Source organism: Balaenoptera ricei, chromosome X, assembly GCF_028023285.1.
Source record: "Balaenoptera ricei isolate mBalRic1 chromosome X, mBalRic1.hap2, whole genome shotgun sequence".
In the NCBI taxonomy this organism is placed as follows: domain Eukaryota; kingdom Metazoa; phylum Chordata; class Mammalia; order Artiodactyla; family Balaenopteridae; genus Balaenoptera; species Balaenoptera ricei.
Window position 1 is genome coordinate 130,410,818 of NC_082660.1, and position 20,737 is coordinate 130,431,554.

Genomic DNA, 20,737 nt, shown 5'->3' on the forward strand with positions numbered 1-20,737 from the left:
TATATCCTTTAGTCTATCAATGAAGTCACCTCAAAGCGCGCACACATGCTGATTGACATGCACTTTCGGAGTCTGCGCACTAAGCTGTCTCTGATACTGAGAAATGAAGAAGCCAGTAAGCAGCTAGAGGTATGTGGCTTTCCCTAGGGATGGTTGTAAGATTATCTAGAAATAACTGTGTGTTTACAAAACTTGAATATGGGCAGCTTGTCCTTTATTTATTGTTTCTTAGCAATTCCTTATATTCTATATTTTGAAAAATTAAATTGTGCAATGCATAATCATACTAAAATTTTTATGCCTGAGGTTTCAGAATTAAGCAGCAGTTTATGTATGCTAAGGAACTTCTGGCCAACTCACTTTTTACTAGAAGTTCATCAAAGCTGCTAATAAAATGAAGCAATGCTTCTTCCATATAACATGTTATCATTAAAGTACTAGAGAGTATTTAAATATCTAATCATATTCCTTTCATTATGTATGTTTATCTCTGTTTAAAAGGGTATAGAACTTCTTCATTCTAATTGGTTGTCACTCTTTAAAACTCCTGTCTTCAGATTCCTGCCAGAGGCTATTTCCCTAACTTACTATTTCGTCTCTTAAGGTGCATTTTATCTACTTTTATTAATCCTCCAATAATTTCCATCACCATACATTTATTTTCATTGATAACTATTTAGTACTTCCATCCATTACCATAGAAACTAAATGGATTTTAGTTTATTGTGCCAACTCAGGTATATTATTGTCAGATTCCAGAGTTCCTCATCATTATTCATTTCGTTAGAGGGAAAACACCATGCAGTTGAAATAGTAAAGAAAAAAAGGGGTTCCAAACTGCATTTTAAGAGAAAAGGTGACTACTACTAAAGGCTGTATTCTTGTAAAACCCTGTGAAACGTGCCACCTTCCAACTTAATATGTGATCGCTGAACTCTTAGCAGGAGAGGAGACATTCATATCTCCTTTTGCTACTTTGTTTTCCTTACGGCCATATGGAGGTCTATTTAATTGGTTTTTACTCGCATTCTTTCTTGATGTCCCTGTGTTCACAAGTTTGTGGTTTCTTTAGTGATTCTCTCATAGCTTTTAGGCCAGAACAGCCTCCTTACTTTCATTGTGAGTATTGTGGAAATATACTCATTTACCTCTTCTTAAACATCTAATTCTTCTTAAATGATCTGTTATCATACCTTTGGCTTATCATTTATCAGTGAATTATCAATTGAAAAGAATGAACCAGGTGAATGAACCAGGACTCAAAAAACATGACCTCTTGAAAAGTCCTAGGAATATTTGATACATTTTGTTGCTCTAATCTACAAAAAAGGATTTTATACTTTTAAAATTGTTTATAGTAGTTACACTCATTCATTCAAATTATCAGGTATGTTGAATAATGAGAAACTAGCATGCATGCCTATCTTTTCTCACTACTAATATTAAAGAGATCCACATATTCAGATACGAAATTTCCATTTTTCAACATGAGCCACTAATATGTTTGGTTTTCATTAATGGCATGCTAGAACTAAACATTAAATTTTGATAATACTATCTAAAGAGAGTGATTATCCACAAGTTTGAGGTGTCAGTATAACCTAGTTCAGTCATCACTGAATATTTTGAAAGAATTCATCTTACTTGTGGATCCAGATCACAAGGTCTTACAGACTCTGATCTCATTTTAGGTTGCAGGCACATATGTAAGATAAGCTGTAAGTCTTTGATACTCTGTGATCATTCAATTTAATTACTATACCAAAATTTTTATGATTCCTTTACTCAGGTTAGGGGTGGGGGTGGGAGGGTGTCCTTTTAATGTCATCACTTCATCAGCGGACTATCTAGACCCACAGTATCTAGTGATAAGTTATGTAAATGGCACTGTTTCTAGAAAAAAAAAATGTATACACACACACACACCGATATCCTTTAATAAAATGAAATGAAACACAACATTGTAAAGCAACCATACTCCAATAAAAATGAATTAAAAAATGAAATGAATACAATTTTCTGTAAAGATGGTATTTAATTTTTTTTTTTTTACTTAATTAATATTGAGTCTGTCAGACCCAGTGAGCTGGTTTTTATTTGGGAACATTTGATCTGCTTCTTAAGTATTACATTGATGTCATTGGTTAACTAAGGCAGCCTTGCAAATAGGTTTTCAAAAGTTACCTTGGAAAATTGTCAACAAGCCCTTTCCTGTTAACAAAAATATATCAAATGGCATAGACCTTTAGCGACCTAAAAAGTACTTACGCTGTGCGAAATATTTTCTTAAACCTGTTAGTTTCCAAGTGAAACTGATTTATAGGTCCCTGATATACAGGGTCAAGATAATTTACATGGCTGACCTAAATACAGTTGTCTTAATAGTCGATAAAGCATACTAATCAGATGTGTGTTTCTCTTCAGAGTTCAAGGCAACTTGCCTCAAGGTTTCACGAACAGTTTATCGTACGAGAAGATCTGATGGGTCTAGCTATTGGTACTCATGGTGCTAATATTCAGCAAGCTAGAAAGGTACCTGGGGTCACTGCTATCGATCTAGATGAAGATACCTGCACATTTCATATTTATGGGGAGGTAAATATTTTACTAAATAGTGTTTTTCTAAAATAAAAAATAGTATTTCAGCTGGCTCATCTTTTGTTGATTTAAATCTTTTCCCCATTTTTATTAGGATCAGGATGCAGTGAAAAAGGCTCGAAGCTTTCTGGAATTTGCTGAAGATGTCATACAAGTTCCAAGGAACTTAGTAGGTGAGTCGGCAATTGCTTTTGACACACACTACAAAAACAAAAGTTAGGTAAACAGTTTATTTATACCGATAGAATTCCATTTTCACTCACTTGGGGAGTCATTTAGCTGAAGCTTAATCTTTGAAATAGTCTGTTACTACAGTGTACAAAAAATATTTGGTAAATACACTCAAAGATTACATTTTCAGAAGGTGTGCAAAGGATACTGCTTTGCTAGTTCAAACCTACTGGTTCCTGGAAGGATAAAGTTTGCACAGCCTCATCACTTATATGTATTTATATCTTAAATATGTTTTTTTCAAAATTAATGACATTTGGGGGCTTTGTATAATTTGGAGTAGACTGGTATTTGATCTCTCTAATGGGGCTATAAAATGATAGCACTCTTCATTATCTCAGAGTTGAAGATCTGAGTATAGGTTACTTAAATCTAACAAGTTCCAAAGCTAGAAGTAATTCCGAATGTCTCTAGGGCTTTCTGCAACATCAACTGTAATTCTTCATTTTGACTTGAGTTGTTTCATGATCATCACCAATCATGAGTACCAGCAAATACATAGGAACTCTTCACCAGTGCTCTTAAAAGGTGCAGTTATCTTTAGTAGAACATATCAACAAAGTGCAGTTTTATCAAGAATACTACGTATGTTTTAAATTTATAAATAAAATTGGGACACACTGCCTATACATTTAAAAAAATTTTTTTAACTTGATATCATGACTGATTATACAAGGTAATGGATGCCCTTTGGAATGTTTAAAGAAGGAGAAGATAAGGACTTCCTATGCATTTTTTTTCACATACTTTCAGTTCTACTTAGCCTGCTCTTTTTGTCAGCATAGAATTATAAACATCTTCCTATGCCATTAAAAAACACTTGGAATAGTATTTTTCTCCCAAAGACAATTAGTTTGAAGATGAAGTATAAAAGACTAGTGAAATAATGCAGAATTATCTTCTCAACTATATACTACAGACAACTGAAGAGCATGACTGTGTAATGTTATTGAGGTAACTTGCACACCAGTTGTGTGTATGGGAAATGTGTGATTAGCACCATCCTGGTTACCTCAGGATAAGTGGGGCTGTGAATGATATTTACTTTCCTCTTATTTACAGTTTGTCAAGCAATTGCATACATTTTATAGTTAGAAAAGTTATTTTAAATTTAGAAATTCTTAGAAAATATAACTATTAGACAGTTTTTTCAAAAATTACTGAATAAAAACTAATGTGTCAGATTCACGAAAGTTCATTTTGGAGATGGCTTGATGATAGGGAAAGGTCTTGGGTGTAGGTGTTGGATCCAGATTTCAGCTCTACTTCACTTTTTGGTCGCTATTTGGCCTTGGGCAACTGACTTAGCCTCCTTGAGTCTACTTTCCTCACCTCTGAAACAAATGTGATCATAGTGTCTACCGTATAGGATTGTGATAATTAAATAGGAAGATATAGATAGATAGTTATAGATAAAGATATAATTACATAAGCTCTGGATATAGTAGGGGACTCTGTAAATGTTAGTTCTCTTTCCTTCCCCTATTCAAAACAATTCCAGTTCGGTAGAGCAGAATTATAGCAAACTGTCAGTTGGGAATTGGAAATAACTACGCAATGTAGAATTGGATTATTTGCTATTAAAAGTAGATTCTACCTGTGGTCTTACCTGAAGAGAAGAGGATCCCAGCAGTGACCTTTCACCAGAAAGCCTGATTTTCATTTTGTTCCTACCTAGTAAAATAAGACAGTTCTGTTTTAGAGGCTGTCTCCTCCAGCACTGGGAATGTTGGGAGTTTTCAGAAAGCGTTTTTGTATAAAATTTGGCAAGGCAGATCTATAGGGAGATGTCTAGTCAGTATTGTATGAGTTTTCAAGTCCCACAATATGACTTATGATCTCTCTTATTTCCCACAAACTCTCTTTGGTACGTACACTGATTTATCTTTCTTTTCTAAAAATTTGCTTGTTCTTCACCCACTTTGACAGTGAATTGGTCTAATAAGTGTTATAGACATAAAGAAAAAAACCGTGGGAAGACTCTCTCCTCCCTCCGCGCCTTTTCATTTGAAGGGAAGAAGAGCTGAAATAATTGACAGAAAGACCTAAATCGGGAGTCCTGATTTAGTGGTGTCAGTTCTTTTCCCTGGCCACTGACCAGTCGAAAGAGGTTATGGGGGTGAGTGAGGCTGGCACACACAGCAGGAGTGCCAAGGCTATGCTGATCAGAAGGACCACAAGGTCGTGCTTTGACAGGGCTTCCCCTGCATTCTTATTTAGGATTGGCTCAGCAAATTTTCCGTTCCAGTTTTTTTCCCCCATCCCTACCTCAGGTGAAATGGTGGGGCAGGCACATGATGGGCGTGGCCAGTGCTGGCTGCTTTAAGAACCTTGGGAGAGCCCTTGGAATCAGATGTAATTCACACGTAGATTTGTAGAATCAGTTGTTCTTAATATTTGTAATGTCTTGCTTTACACTAATGCATAATGATGGCTGTGAAAGCAGTCATTTCCCAGTTAAGTATATGATTAAATTTTATAAAATGAGAGAGAGAATCGAGTGCCCATTCATTACTGGTATTTGAAGTCTTTGGAGTTTTAACAGATGATACTGATGAAACCTAATCTTGAACTGGTTTTAAGCTTTTTCATTGTGGTTTTAAGTTAAAAGTGTGATTTCTTAATCTTTTACTCTGACTAATCCCTTTACCTTTTAACATACTAATATAATTTGTGAGTAATGCACAAGAGTAGTAGTCCGCTAACACATTGGCCTGAAGAATGTGTACTTTTAGATGTACGTATAGCTGCTTAAGCCACTTTTAAACTTAGAGTACCTTTTATAAATATGCCGTATAAAATTCTAAAAATATTTGCCATGGGCAAAGAAGCAGATTTAAATCAGGTACAGATAGAATCGAAATTGTCAAAGAAAGAAGCGAATGTATTTTCTATTATCTGTCCTTTTCCTTAATTCCTTTTATAGAACTTTGCAGAAAGAATGATACATGCCACTATACCTGAACATTTAAAATATGCCCTTTTGTGCCAAATAAGAGCCTATCTTTGAACTGCCTTAAAAATTCAAAATTACCCGTATCAGTTCACAAGTATTATCAGTTCACAAGTATTAATCAACTCTAATACCTGACCAAAGGAGTTTGAACAATGATGACCTCATAAAATGGAAAGCCAGTTTGACTCTGTCTTTTTGAAAAGAGTCTCTGTTTTGGTTTTGAGATAGATAGACAGACAGACAGATACGGAGGAAGAAAGAAAGAAAGAATTGAAATTATATGAAATTTTATACGTATATATAAAATGTGATAGTTTATGGTGGGGTGTGCTTACTGGTTTGAGGTATGTGTTTTTAAAACCAAACATGAATTATTCATTTCTTACCTTAGGCAAAGTAATAGGAAAAAATGGAAAACTGATTCAGGAGATTGTGGACAAGTCAGGAGTTGTGAGGGTGAGAATTGAAGCTGAAAATGAGAAAAATGTTCCACAAGAAGAGGTATGTTTCTAGTGCGTATGTTTCTGGTTTCTCTAATAAAAGTAAAAGTCTTTTATTGTCTTATTTGACATAGTAACTTAGAGGCCTCCAATATGCACATAATGTGAATGTAAAAATTCTATCAGGCATGCCAGTTAATTGCAGTTGTAGATAACGGCCTCTGTTTATTCTCTAATGCTGTGATTGTGGATTAGTCACTTTAACCCCTTTAAGCCTTATTTCTTGATCTTCAACATGAGTAATCACAAATGTAAAAAAAAAAATGTCTGAAGCACTCTTCACATATTACTTAATGTTCCTGACAGAGACAAAATAGGGACACTAGTTAGGTTTTCTGGCTTTCATCCTTTGGCTTTTTCACTTTGTATGTCTGCTTATTTTCTGTGCTTTACATTTTTTAAAGTATTTGGGGTGGGGGGGTAAGGGTGTGCTCTTCTGTACAATGGTACTGTTTAAAATAAAATCCTTTCAAATTGCCATAATTTTCATATATTTCATAGTCTTTTGTCAAGGTTCTTTTAGCTGAAGTTTAATCTTTGTGCGTTTTTACTGCATAATGTTTGCATTCTGTAAGTTTGTTTACCAAGACTGTTTATAATAGTTTCTGTTCTTAAAAATATGATCATTGATACAATAATGGAGCTAAATAAAGTCTTAAAAATTGGTCCTTTTTTTTCTCTTTTGTGTTTTGTGTTTTTCACCAAGGAAATTATGCCACCAAATTCCCTACCTTCCAGTAACTCAAGGGTTGGACCTACTCCTTCAGAAGAAAAAAAGCATATAGATGTAAAGGAAAACAGCACTCATTTTTCTCAGCCTAACAGCACAAAAGTCCAGAGGGTAAGAAATAATTGTCACTTTGAATTCTACTAGAAGTAATTTCTTCAACCCAAATGTCACAGTTGGTGTTTTGGGTATTTTCTGTGGTTAGGCTCATAAGGCTACTCATGCTGTATTTGTTTCAAATCTGATTGCCAGCTTATGAGATATTACAAACCAAAGTGATAACTACTTTTCAGTTTATTCACAGTGACAAATCTTATGCTGTAAACATAAAATACAGGGTTGCATTTAGTGGTCACATTTTTCTTTTGAGGGTGGACTTTTATTTTTTCATGCTGTAGCTCTTGAAATTTTACAGATTGTAGTAGCTCAAAATGTACCCTCTGTTAGATACATAAGTTACTACTTAAAACCATATTTTTAAAACTGACTTTCAACATTTGAACTAACCTAATTGTTTAGAAATGGATTTAGAAGTCCTACAGTGAAAGTCCTGCGTTCAGGCTTCTGTGTATCGTTTGTTATAGTTAATGACATCACTTGCATTCCTTATACTGCTTTAGGTTTTAGTGGTTTCATCAACTGTAGCAGGGGAATCCCAGAAACCTGAACTCAAGGCTTGGCAGGTAGGAAAACGTTCCTTGAAAAATACATTTTAATTTTATATTTGAATGTTTATTCCCCTGGTTAAGAAAGACTACAAATGATCGTCAGAGTTGGGGGATGTGGAGGAGTGTCTGTGGGTTCGTGGACCCATTGCCCTGGGAAAAAGCTCATATTCCTTCCTGCTGCTTATAAGGCCTTTCTTTCGCAGTCCCCTGACCAATATCATCTCTTACCACTCCTCTCCCTTGTACCTGAGAGAGGCTTGAGCCATACCTGAAGTACCTAGAGTTCTTGAAACGCTTCTCTGCTCTCTGTTGCTTCTAGACGTATGCACATGTTTTCTCTGCCTGGAGCACTCTTTTTCCTCCAACCTGCCACCTTGCTTTGACCTTACTCCTTGTGCAGCTTTCCTTGTATACTTTCCATAGGTCCCCTCCCCCTGACGGGCTCAAGAGCCTTTCCCCCTTTCATGCTCCGATGTGTTCACCCCTATCATAGCGCTTACTACATAGATATTTACTAGTTATCTAGTCACATTGTTAGTTCCTTGAGGGCAGACACCCGCTCTCAACCTGGCCTGTGAGAACTGTTTATGGGGAAAATATTATGACTCACAAGAGATTAAAAGCAAAAATGCCATTTTGTAAAGAGAAATATAACCGCAAGTGGATTGGATATTCCTCTCTGCTGGGCAGGCCAGTTCTCATCCCAGAACAGGAAATCACTTTTTCCTGGTGTCTGCTCTTGCCTTTCTTTGTCGTAATTTAACCATTCTGGTCCACTAGTAATGTGCTTAAATTAGAGTGGCACTTGGGTACATCAACAGTTTGGAAATGTTGAAAGGGAATTTTTTTTCATTATTTGCTCCACAGTTGATCAACTAAATCTGTGACATAGGGCTTTCAAGCTTATTTTGGTCATATGTGATCCAGGGGGAAGGGCATAGCATTTCATCATAGGGCATTTTGGAAAATAATATGGTTAACTGCTTTGTAACAAAGTTGGGGAAAAAACTCAACCGTCAGAAATGGTTTTGAGAAAAAGAGATCTGAGTCATAGGCCTGATTGTTTCCATAGTTCATATATTATTCAATCAAAAAAAAAATCCATGTGAAACCCATGGGTTTTCAATGGCACCTGATTCTTTAGGTGGTTGTTGTTGCTAGGAAGCAGTGCCTTGCTTACCAGATGGATGTCAGTCTGCAAGCAGTATTTCCTAATTGTTTAGTTTTGTACCCTATCAACAGCCATGTTCATGTGGAAGGAAAAAGAAAAAACCTATTCCAACCCCACATGCATGTAAGACGCTGTGTACTGAGCTCAAGCAAACAAAAGCAGCCCAGCAGTACCCACACCTATCAAATGAATGCTTTTTTTAAAAGAGTGATACTTGCTAAGCTTCTTGGCTTCTCACACCTAGAAACTTCACCTAGAGAATTCTAATGTATCTACATCAAAGCCACTGTGTGCTTTTCTTTAGTCACGTGTGACTATCAGTCACCATGTGAATTTCATCAGTAGCAGAATATTGAATTATTTTCAACTTTGAATGTCATAATTGCCAGCTATTAGTTTGCACAACTGGCCTAGGCTTCCCTATAACTGTGACAAGAAATAGTTTTTTTCTCATTTGTACTGATGGGCTAGAAGTATACATTTTTAGTCTACTCCTTTTTTAAAATCTATCCTTATATTAAAGTAGTACCATAGGGAGATCAAACTTTCCTGATGATTCAGTCCTTTACTATGTTCAGAGCGCATTATGGAAGTATATTGAAATGCTAAATTTTATGCTCATGGATGTGCCTAGTTTTTTTTTTTTCCCCTCACAGAATAATTACTAAGTGCATTTTAATTTCTTATTCTTCTTGTTTGTGTTTTGTTTGTACTCTGTTGACTCGGTTAGCAAAGTTGATTTAGTTTCTACTTTTGTACCCTGGTATCTAATTTTGAATTATTTTTTAATGAATTTGATCTAGATAAAATCTGTAGTAAATGAATTAGAGTATTTTAAAGTATTCATTTTGTTTATGCTTCTCATGTTAAAGCTTATATAATTTTGAGTTACATAATTTATGAGTTTACCAACATTTAATAGTAGTGTTTATATCATAGTAACCTGATGCATTTAAGGGTTGCTATATTGATCTGTCCTTATACACAGTAGATGTGTAAAATATACCAACTACTTTTGTTTTTAGGTATTGGTTTATATTTTCAACAAACTTTCATGTACCTACTGTTTGTCAGACCCTGTGCTAGGGATTTAGTCATTATTTGCATTTTTCAGATTAATTCATCATTAATTTTATAGGATTATTGTTGCCATTTCTTTTTCAGGGTATGGTACCATTTGTTTTTGTGGGAACAAAAGACAGCATCGCTAATGCCACTGTTCTTCTGGATTATCACCTGAACTATTTAAAGGTGAGAACGGGAAGAACTTTAATGTCGAAACCTTTTGCACTAAAATATAAAAACTCCATAGTAAATCTTAAAGCAATTAAGTTTCATTCTAGCCTGTACATGATAATGAAAGACCTGTAAAAGATAATAGAAAAAAATTTTCATTTCGTTTAGCTTATTATATTCCTTCTGAAAACACAAGTCAGTTTTCCATCATTATAAATTTAAGGACCAGTATCCCAGTTCTCAAGAAACTCCCCTATTTCCCATTATTCTTCTGTTAAACCCTTATACTCACTTTAGACAATCCTGTCAAAAATACATTTCATCCCATTGATCCTTTCTAGCCCTTGTGAGTTTTTTCCAGGACAAATTTCATGTCTGTAACACTTGCCTTTGTTGTCCCTTTTATGTCATTTATCAAGGAAATCCCAGAGTTTCATGAAGTCCTCTGTTTAAATGTTTACCCTTCGTAATTTTCTCTATACTCTTATTACAAAATAGAAACAATTTGTGTCTTCTTATAAATGCACATTTTAGTTAGTATTTGTACGGTTATGCCTCCTCTAGCTTACAAACTGGAAAGCAGGAACCAGGAGGCTGCAAGGCATAGCAGAAAGAGCACTGGATTGGCAATCCAGTGATTTGCTTGTAGTCTCTCTTCTGCCATGAACTAGCTCTGTGTCTATAGGCAAATCACCTCCCTAGACTAGGTGCTTTTTAAAATTTCTTTTGGCCAAATGTTCTGTAATTCGATAAAATAGAATTTCACCCATGTCACTTTTATAATTTCTTCTTTGTATCCATATGTATCAAAAATATATTGTAACTGGTACTAAATAGTATTTTTAAAGTAACCCAAGTTTCTATTTTATTTATGATGCTATATTAATAAGAATTTTTTTGCTGATTTCTTAAAGAAATAAAATTAAATAATTTATAGTTATATGTAAATAAGGAAGAAAAATTCAGTAGCTCGGTACTTCTTATCATTCTTATGGTGGTCAGTTAATAATTGCAAGTGGGGAGGTTTCATCCAGCAAGGTTTGCATGGATAGGATACCCCATTGATTTGCTTATTCACTTTTGCTTTAAAGTGTGTTTTATGTGTAATCTGTTGTATGTGTTTTTCTTCATATTCTTAGCTTAAATAATTTTGAAGACCTGGAGAGTTAGGGTTGCATTGTATCAGTCCCTTGTTCTTTTGACTAATGTTCTTCCTTAGATCTTTTGATTTATTCTTCACAATTGAGTATCTTTTTTGGTTATCAGCAGCTGTCCTGTTGTTGCCATTCTTTCCATCACCAGATCTTCCCTCGAGTGGGCTTGGCATCTCGCACCAAAAGGTGACTGCTTTGCCCCAGTGGGATAACCTGGACTACCATTCTGTTTTGCAAGATACACCCATTCCATGAGCTCTAACTGTACTTTTGGAGTAAGCCACTCACTCAGCTGCGGTCTCTTCTTTGTTCAAGTCCTCTGTAAAACAAATTCTGGTTCAGAGCACAGATGAAGCTCATCTAGATTCTTACCTGCCCTTTTCCTGAGGCTGCCATAACCAAGATTTTAGGAACCTAGCTTTACAGAGGCTTCCCCAGTGACTGTTCATGTGGGCAGCCCCTATGACGGCCTCTGCTTGACTGAGACACCCAGTGCTACTCTAGTTGTGGGTCCAGTTCCCTGTAGCTAGTAAATAGATGCTTATGGGTAGATTGGAAGAAGAAGGGTTAGAATTGAGACTTCATCTGGATTTGACAGAACCCAACATATTGGAAGCATTGTGTGTGAGGGTCTGTTAGTGGACCCCAGGTGTATATTTTGATCAACTGACTATACTGTTCGTCATACTTGTTCTAGCAGAGTCGTAGTCTTTAAGAGGTTTTCAAGGCATGATATAAGATATCCAACTTGTTTTTGTCAACTATTAAATAGTTCCCCTATATAAGGAATATAAACATTTTCAGTTCATTGAAGATAATTGTTTCTTAATTGTATAGTCACGTCCAAAGACCTGCCGTAGTATATGTTCTTTGAAAGCAGAAGATGGCCCAGACTCAACGTTTTGTTAATTAAGATATTAACTGGCAAATCTATTTCAATTAAGATTATTTACAATGTGTGATTTTTAAGGTTAGCTGGTTAAACCTTAAATGTCATTTATCTGTATTAATACGTTTTAGAGTTGTTTTATTCAATATCCTATTATCAAGAAGTCCCAAAACTAGCATATTTGTGCCTTAGCAGATCTGTCGGATAATAGTGCCAAATTAAATAACTTTAAATTCTATCAGTATAATTTTAATGCTTAGTATTTTTGTTATATCTCTAATTCTGGACATCAATAATATGTTATCTATAGTAATTTTACTTTTAAGGAGACCATTCAATTTCCTGATAATTCTGTGTAACAGTGTTTACTATAAATTTAGAACTGAAATTGAAATATTTCCAGTATACTTTTTATCTGATGAAAAGGAGAAAGGTATTATTAAGTAAAATGTCAAACTATTTTTACTGTTATCTTGTATATTTTAAATAGGAAGTAGACCAGTTGCGTTTGGAGAGATTACAAATTGATGAGCAATTGCGACAGATTGGAGCTAGTTCTAGACCACCACCAAATCGTACAGATAAGGAAAAAGGCTATGTGACTGATGATGGTCAAGGAATGGGTCGAGGTAGTAGACCTTACAGAAATAGGGGGCACGGCAGACGCGGTCCTGGATATACTTCAGGTACAAACTAAGCATTTTACTCAGTAACTTTATCTGTTCCTAGACTTAATAGCTGCTAATCTCTAATACTCATTAGAACCCCATTATAACAGTTTCTCACTACATGGTTTCCAATTCACAGTGGGTCAAATTGTGTTGCAAGCGACATAGAGTAAAAACCTGATAATAACACATAGAGTTCACAGGGCAGGTGTGAGTTCTGTCCACGTTCTGGCTGGGGATAAATCTGCTTAAGCCCTTGTATGTTGATGACTTTCCTAAGGCCTTTCCTGATTTTATTACTGTATAGCCAAAACTTTTTTCATTTGTGTACTGTGGCTCATTTTTTGTCAGGCATGTGCTGGTCATACTTGCTGGATGGACTGTGTAAATCAGGGGTCTGCATCCTGTGGCTCGTAAGGTGATTTTGAGTGGCATGGCCAAAGTCAGCCCTAGGCACAGTCAAGAAGTAGGCGAAGTTTCTCTTTGCCTTCTCAGCTCTTCTTTCAGTGCTTCTTTCTTCTCTCCCAGTACCTTTCATTGAACGCTGTCCCACTGCCAGTGCCTACTGTCTTTCTTGCTCAACTGTGTATCTACTATGTAACTTGCTAATGATGGTATAAGGTATAATCCATCTCACAAATATTTGCATTTCAAAAAGGAACTCTTTAAGATGGAAAAGCCTTCAAGATCCACAGGAATGAAGCTATAATGGTGAAGCTATAATTGGTCATTAGCTCCAACAGAGGAAGAGAGAGAGGTAGTAGAGCTGATATTCTGGAGTGGGGGAGAGAGACACCTACTCCTAAGGCCAACCTTGAACCTAACCCCTAATCCGTCTCCCAGCAGTCTGTTCTTTATGCTGTTGAAGTCCCCCCTCACCGTGGAGCTCTTTTCCCCACTCCCATCCCTTATATCATTAACCCAGCTCCTCAGGCATAACAAGTTTATTACAATAAATCCTTTATAATGATCAATTATTCCAGTGGGAGTGGGAGGGAAGGTTGTGGACCAAGCATCAGGCAAGCATATCCTCATTCAGCTAGGTCCAATCCCTGATCACACAAGAGACCCTTCCCTGAGATAGTAGTAGCCATGGTGGCCACCTTTGCCACCCTCTCTGAGGTGACCAAAATGTATGCATTCCCCTCTGTCCCTGGGCCAAACCTTGTTAAAAGGAACCCTCTTTATAGAGGTTTTGTTGATCAAGGTATTGCATTTAACTGTTGTAGACAACTTTTCCTCCAGAGAGCACAGATGTTTAAAGGAGCACAGCTGTTAAATGATGTGGCATACTCAGGTTTGAACTTAGATGGCTAATAAAATATCTTTTATTTTTTTTAATGAGAACCAAAAATGTTTGAAACAAAAATTACCTCAAATATTGTGGAAACCTTCATTTTGAATTTAAGATAATTTGTTTTACAAAATGGAAGGTGATAATACTCTTTGGTGGGCTTATAAATTGGGAAGAGTAATGGATTACCCCTGAAACATCTCTGGAAGCTTCTGTTAACCTAACTTTTTTTTTTAAGTCGGACAACGGTATATAACTTTTAACTCTCGATAGGAACTAATTCTGAAGCATCAAATGCTTCTGAAACAGAATCTGACCACAGAGATGAACTCAGTGATTGGTCATTAGCTCCAACAGAGGAAGAGAGGGAGAACTTCCTGCGCAGAGGAGACGGGCGACGGCGTGGAGGTGGAGGAAGAGGACAGGGAGGAAGAGGACGCGGAGGCGGCTTCAAAGGTACAGAGGTTTTCATCTGTTAAGAAATGAAGGTGAATTGTAACAGCTGTCTGAAGTTCTATGAAGAACCTTGCTGATTCAATGATGTATTACCAAGACCCCCATTTCTCTGGTTTTGTACTGGTCACCATGGGAAAGGCACATGTAATTGGCAATATTAGACAGCCTTCCCTCTGGTTCACATAGAATAAGTATATGAATAAACACTGATAACTAGTTTCACTTCTTTGGGTATTCTAAACATCACATCTGATCATTAGCTCAGGTTGACCTGTAACAGTGGATGCAGAATTGTGATGCCTTAGAAATATTTTCTGTTCCTTGGTAGCATGCTAGATTATTAGCCAGTGTGTAACTGGAATCACTAGGTTGTTGATTCTATGTTAGATTCTGTGGTGGATCTAAATAAATTGAGGATGTGGGAACAAAGAACTTCCAATAAGCATGTCAGAATCAGTGACCATCAAACCTTTTAAAAACGTCCCTATAGGAAACGATGATCACTCCCGAACAGATAATCGTCCGCGTAATCCAAGAGAGGCTAAAGGAAGAACAGCAGATGGATCCCTCCAGGTAAACCTGTGTGCCTCTTTTCATCTAAATTGTTTGAGTTACAGTAGTTTGAGATTTATAAGTTAATTTTACTTGATTTTTAAACATGTTCAAAGGTTGTGAATTTGGTATATTGAAATATTTTCCTTTCAACATTACATTTGTGGGCAGTCTTAGTCCTTTGTGACAAGTATACAAAGAAGATTTCTCTAGAGAATATGCAGTCTCAGTATTTCTGAAGACTTTGCAGCCACAGTGTGACTTCAATACCACATTGGTGGTCCAACCCCCCCGCCCCCCCCACCAACTGCCCAAGAAAAGAAACATCCAGGAATGTACCCAGAGAGACTTGCGTCAGCCCTGTGGGTCCCTCCTCCCCTGAGTTGCAGGGATAGAGTGTCCTCTTTGAGTGGAAAGTAAGGGGAAAAAGGTGTCTGGCTCAAGGGTAATGATCATGATACACAGGGCACTGCATGACACTCAGCTGGTACATGCTGAATCAGTCAGCTGCTTATTTACAGCCAGCCTCTATTCTGAGAACCCCGTCTCAAGTGGTAATCACCTGTGCCGAACCCATTGTTAAGTAATTTTAAAATTACCCCTGAGCGTGTCCACACAGACACCTTTGCTGAGTGCTTTGTGTGTGTTTTATCTTACTTAATCTTTCAGCAGCCCCCTGAGGTGTAAAAAGTTTTATTATTCTGTTTTATAGGTGAGTAAACTGATGTTTAGAAAGATTGAATCACATAGTTGGCGTACGGTAGAGTGATATTTGAATACTGGTATCTGATTCCCAGAACCCATGTTCTCTTCTGCTGCTTCTTTAATTCTGAAGACTTAATCCAAGTAGTTAGGGTTCCTTCATGACTATGGACTATTGGTTTGGGACCAATACCCAAGATTAGTGAGAGATGATTTTTAAGAGCAGAAACTCCATGATGGAGTATTTCTTAGAATTCATATCGCTTGTAAGTAGGTGTTAACTGTTGGCTGGTTCTTAAGGACCAGCATAGAAAAGACCTTAGACGTAGATAGAGATCGATGAAATAATGCACACACATGTGCCTTACAGAGATGTAAGGCGTTTCTGTACCAGTTTTATAATTCCGCTCTTCACAACCCAACAGTTAAAACAGTCACCCAGGACCAACACTTAAACGCACCTTGAAATTACAGCAAACCATTTTGGGATTATATGTCACATGTGTACTTGAAGCAGATCAATATTTGTAATTGTTTTAGGCCCATTTGTCAATATTATCTTCCTTTTGTACAGCATCTAGAAGTCTGTTAGCAGTGTTTTAAGTGTTCAGTGTTGGCACTTAAAATATTACATAAATCTCAGAATATTATTTTTTAAATTGTATTCATCTCTACACTCTTCCTGGGATTCCAGTTCTTCCACACATTAGTGTCTTCAAATTTCCCTGTACCATTCTTATTCTTCAGAGTTCAAGTTGTATGATCATCTCACTTGCCTCATTGAAGGCAAGTAAGTAGCCTTACTGAAGCTACTAGAAACCAACGCTCGTATTTTTTTTATGTAAGACAGTGGGAGCCCTCAGTGTAAGGAAACTTAATTATACTCATGATAGACATAAAGATGTCAACTAAAGGCTAGTTAAGAAGTGAGTTAGTTAAGTTGTTACTCTGGTAACATCAGAATAGGAAGACAGTAATTTGTGTCTCTCCTCCTGGGTTTCACAGTCTTTGAAGAATAACCCATTTTTTTTAACTCTAGTATTATAGACATGTATATTTTGCAATCAGTAATAGTAATTCATTTTAACTATTTGTTTCTCACTGTTTTGTTCTACTTAGAAGAAGACACAGTAGGATTGTGAGTTTTTATCTAACTTTGGACACAGTGAGATGACCAGTGTGTTCCAGTTAAAGAAGAAGAGTGTTTTTAAATCATAAACCAAATAAAGATCCTACCTGACCATAATTTCTTGCACTTCTTCTATTCTCACCCCCATATCCCCCTTTTAAGATGTGGAATTTACCCTTCGGGCTTAAATTTCTCGTCAGGCCAATTACAGATTACAGTAGGATATGGTCTGTGTATATAACAACTGTAACTTGTTTTAGATCAGAGTTGACTGCAATAATGAAAGGAGTGTCCACACTAAAACATTACAGAATACCTCCAGTGAAGGTAACCGGCTGCGCACGGGTAAAGATCGTAACCAGAAGAAGGAGAAGCCAGACAGCGTTGATGGTCAGCAACCACTTGTGAACGGAGTACCCTAAACGGCATAATTCTGGAGTTATGTTCCCTATACCATTTCCGTAATTCTTATTCCATATTAGAAACTTTGTTAGGCCAAAGACAAATAGTAGGCAAGGTGGCACAGGGCATGAAATGAACACCAATTCTGTTAAGAATTTTATTTTTTGTCATATTGGCCATAAGCAACAGTTTTCAGATTTGCACAAAGAAAGAGATCTTAAAATTTTGAAACATTACTTTTAAGTAAGTAAGTATACTTAGCACTTCAGGACAGGATTTTCGTTTGGTTTATTTTTTAAATACCAAGCAGTGGTATTCTTTCTTAATTTGGACCGTTACCCTGCGTTGGGTGATAACTCACTGGTACATTTCAGTTTTTCTGAATAAATAGCATTTATGGTAATCATATTACACTTCTGTTTTCAGTCTCATACGGAAGGCCAATGACATTTCATGTCCTGTGTCAGTTTATGTTTTGGTCCACTTTTCCAGTATTTTAGTGGACCCTGAGATGTGTGTGATGTGACGTTTGTCATTTTCATTAGCAAAAAAAAAGTTGTATGATCTGTGCCTTTTTTATATCTTGGCAGGTAGGAATATTATATTTGGATGCAGAGTTCAGGGAAGATAAGTTGGAAACACTAAATGTTAAAAGATGTAGCAAACCCTGTCAAACATTAGTACTTTATAGAAGAATGCATGCTTTCCATATTTTTTTTTCTTACATAAACATCAGGTTAGGCAGTATAAAGATTAGGACTTGTTTTCGTTTTTGTTTCGTTGCACTGAAGTTTGACAAATAGTGTTATTGAGAGGGATGTGTAATTTTTCTATATAGACAGGAGAAGAAATAACTGTCTTTTCATTTGAGAGAGGCTAAAACATTTTCAGCTAGGAACAAATCTTCCTGGTCAAAAGTTAGTAGGATATGCCTGCTCTTTGGCCTGATGACCAGTTTTAAATTAGAGCTGTTTTTATTTTGTCCTCCCCAAGTTTTGTGAAGTTTTTCATATTTTAATTTCAAGCTTATTTGGGGGAGATAGGAAGGTCATTTCCATGTGTGCATAATAATCCTGTGAAGTACAGGTACTTTGTCTAAGAAACAATGGAAGCAGGTTAAATGTTTTGTAAACTTTGAAATATTAGGTCCAAATGTATAAGCAGAATTGGAAAGCAGACTAGGATTGGTTAACAAATGATACTTTTTTTCTTTAGTTTTTTGACATGTTGGATTTTGGGTTTGAGTCTCTGTTTTTTTTTGTTTTTTTTTTTTGTTACGAACGAGATTTACAGAGGAAAAATATGTGAAGGACCTTCACTCTAAGATGTTTATTTTTCTTAAAAAATAACTCCAAGTAGGGGTACCACTGAATCTGTACAGAGCCGTACAAACCGAAGTTCTGCCTCTGATGTATTCTGTGAGTTTGTTTCTTTGAATTTTCATTTTACGGTTACTTTTCCTTGCATACAAATAAGCATATAAAAATGGCAACAAACTGCACATGATTTCAAGAATATTAAAAAGTCTTTTAAAAGTATTGCCAAACATTAATGTTGATTTCTAGTTATTTATTCTGGGAATGTATAGTATTTGAAAACAGAAATTGGTACCTTGCACACATCATCTGTAAGCTGTTTGGTTTAAAATACTGTAGATAATTAACCAAGGTAGAATGACCTTGTAATGTAACTGCTCTTGGGCAATATTCTCTGTACATATTAGCAACAACAGATTGGATTTTATGTTGACATTTGTTTGGTTATAGTGCAATATATTTTGTATGCAAGCAGTTTCAATAAAGTTTGATCTTCCTCTGCTAAATTGACGTTGATGCAATCCTTACAAATGATTGCTTTTAAAATTTTAAGATAGGAAAAGAAATCTATAAAGCGTTCTGTTACAAAATGTAACTGTATTACCATTGGAAATTTCACATGTCATAGGAAGTTAGCCGTTATCTACCAACTTTCAAGAACTTGTTCTTGTTTAATAAGGTGAAAAAAGTCAACAAAATGGTACAGAAGCACATTGTGCCATTACAATATGCACTAAGTCTCTTTTTTACAAAGGCTGAATTCAGCAAGGCGCTAACTTGCTTAAATGTGAATTACTAACTTCTAAAACTGTAATTTGAGTCACATGTTTTCAAACGGAGTTGGAGTTTATTCATATTACAATATTTGTGTGCTAAACGTGTATGTTTTTCAGTTCAAAGTCATGATGTTTTTAAAATCTTATTAAAGTTTCAAAAATCTGAAGATTGTTTATCTAGATGTAAATTTTTATTAAAAAGTTGCACTTATGAAAAAGCAAAAAATTAGTCTGACAGATGTTTGCTCCTGGTCTTAAATTTCTAAATATAACAAAAATTAACGATGGGGGGAGGTATTAATCATGCAAAGCATACATTATGCCTTGCAAATAATCTTTTATGTGCCCTTAAAAAGCAGAAAGGTAGATATTTGAAAATAATTCTACATATTCCCAGTTAGAGGATTTGAACACATTAATTACATAGGATGCTACTAAACCGTGTTAAACACATACTCCTGTCTGAGCACACATAAACTTACCTTGCCATTTGGAAAATATTAAATATGTCTATTTTGAAAAATGTTTTTTGATGTCAGTATCTCAGTAATAAAATACATGACAGGTTTGTAGGTAGAATGTGTCTGAATTGGCTATTGTGATCAACTTCACGGAACTCTGGCACAGCCTAGAAAAGTGGATAGAAATGGAGAGGTGATCCAGTGATGCAGGACAGTCTCTCTACATAAGTGGTTTTTTTGAGGAAAATCCATCTTTGTTTTCTGCTTTTCTAGTTTTTCATTCTGGTACTTTTCTGGATTTCTGTTACCCGTTCTGCCTAGTTCTGGACTCTTGCACAGTCCATTAGAGGTGGTAAGTAGCAGCCATCCTCAAGTAACTTTGTTGGGTTTTCCTGGTTTCGCATTTCAGTGGTTGCTACACGTGAACAACCTATTGGCGGCAGCAGGCTTGAGACTCAACTTGGCTCACTCAGAGGCATTTCTCCCATCTGACCATGATCTTCCCGTTCCTGGTGGTTAGGAATATAGTGCCTTTTAGAGTCAATATACTGATTTGATCACTTTTGAGCCAGTTTGGTTCATGGCCATAAATAGCATCTTTCCCTCATGACCCTCTGATGCCTCTGATAAGCAGTTATTCTGAAATAGCCATTACCAGATGCTAGTCTTGATTGCTCAGAAGGCTTCATGTGTACCAGTATTTAAATTTTGATCATCTTTCCCTCTGTGTGTTTATCGAGGGCTGTTTAAAAATTTTATTTGGGGCTATTTAGAGATTTTCTTTCCATTTCTCTCAGAACTTTCCATGAAGAAACGGAGAAATCTGTATTTTATACTGATGAGTTTTATGT

At 36.1% G+C, this 20,737-nt stretch overlaps 1 protein-coding gene across 18 annotated transcripts in view; it reads left to right on the plus strand.

Annotated features, from left to right (window-relative positions):
* FMR1 (fragile X messenger ribonucleoprotein 1) overlaps positions 1-19,592 on the plus strand; it is a 37,706-nt gene extending 18,114 nt beyond the window's left edge. For 3 of the 18 annotated variants that reach the window (XM_059910056.1, XM_059910051.1, XM_059910052.1), the window contains 11 exons: positions 13-129; positions 2,425-2,595; positions 2,693-2,771; positions 6,177-6,286; positions 6,992-7,126; positions 7,633-7,695; positions 10,016-10,102; positions 12,621-12,816; positions 14,366-14,548; positions 15,039-15,121; positions 17,192-19,592. In XM_059910056.1, the coding sequence (XP_059766039.1) occupies positions 13-129; positions 2,425-2,595; positions 2,693-2,771; positions 6,177-6,286; positions 6,992-7,126; positions 7,633-7,695; positions 10,016-10,102; positions 12,621-12,816; positions 14,366-14,548; positions 15,039-15,121; positions 17,192-17,353 (1,386 nt within the window). In that variant the 3' untranslated portion in view covers positions 17,354-19,592. The other 15 variants (XM_059910040.1, XM_059910039.1, XM_059910043.1 and 12 more) reach the window with 15 other exon arrangements.
* The last annotated feature ends 1,145 nt before the right edge of the window (positions 19,593-20,737 follow it).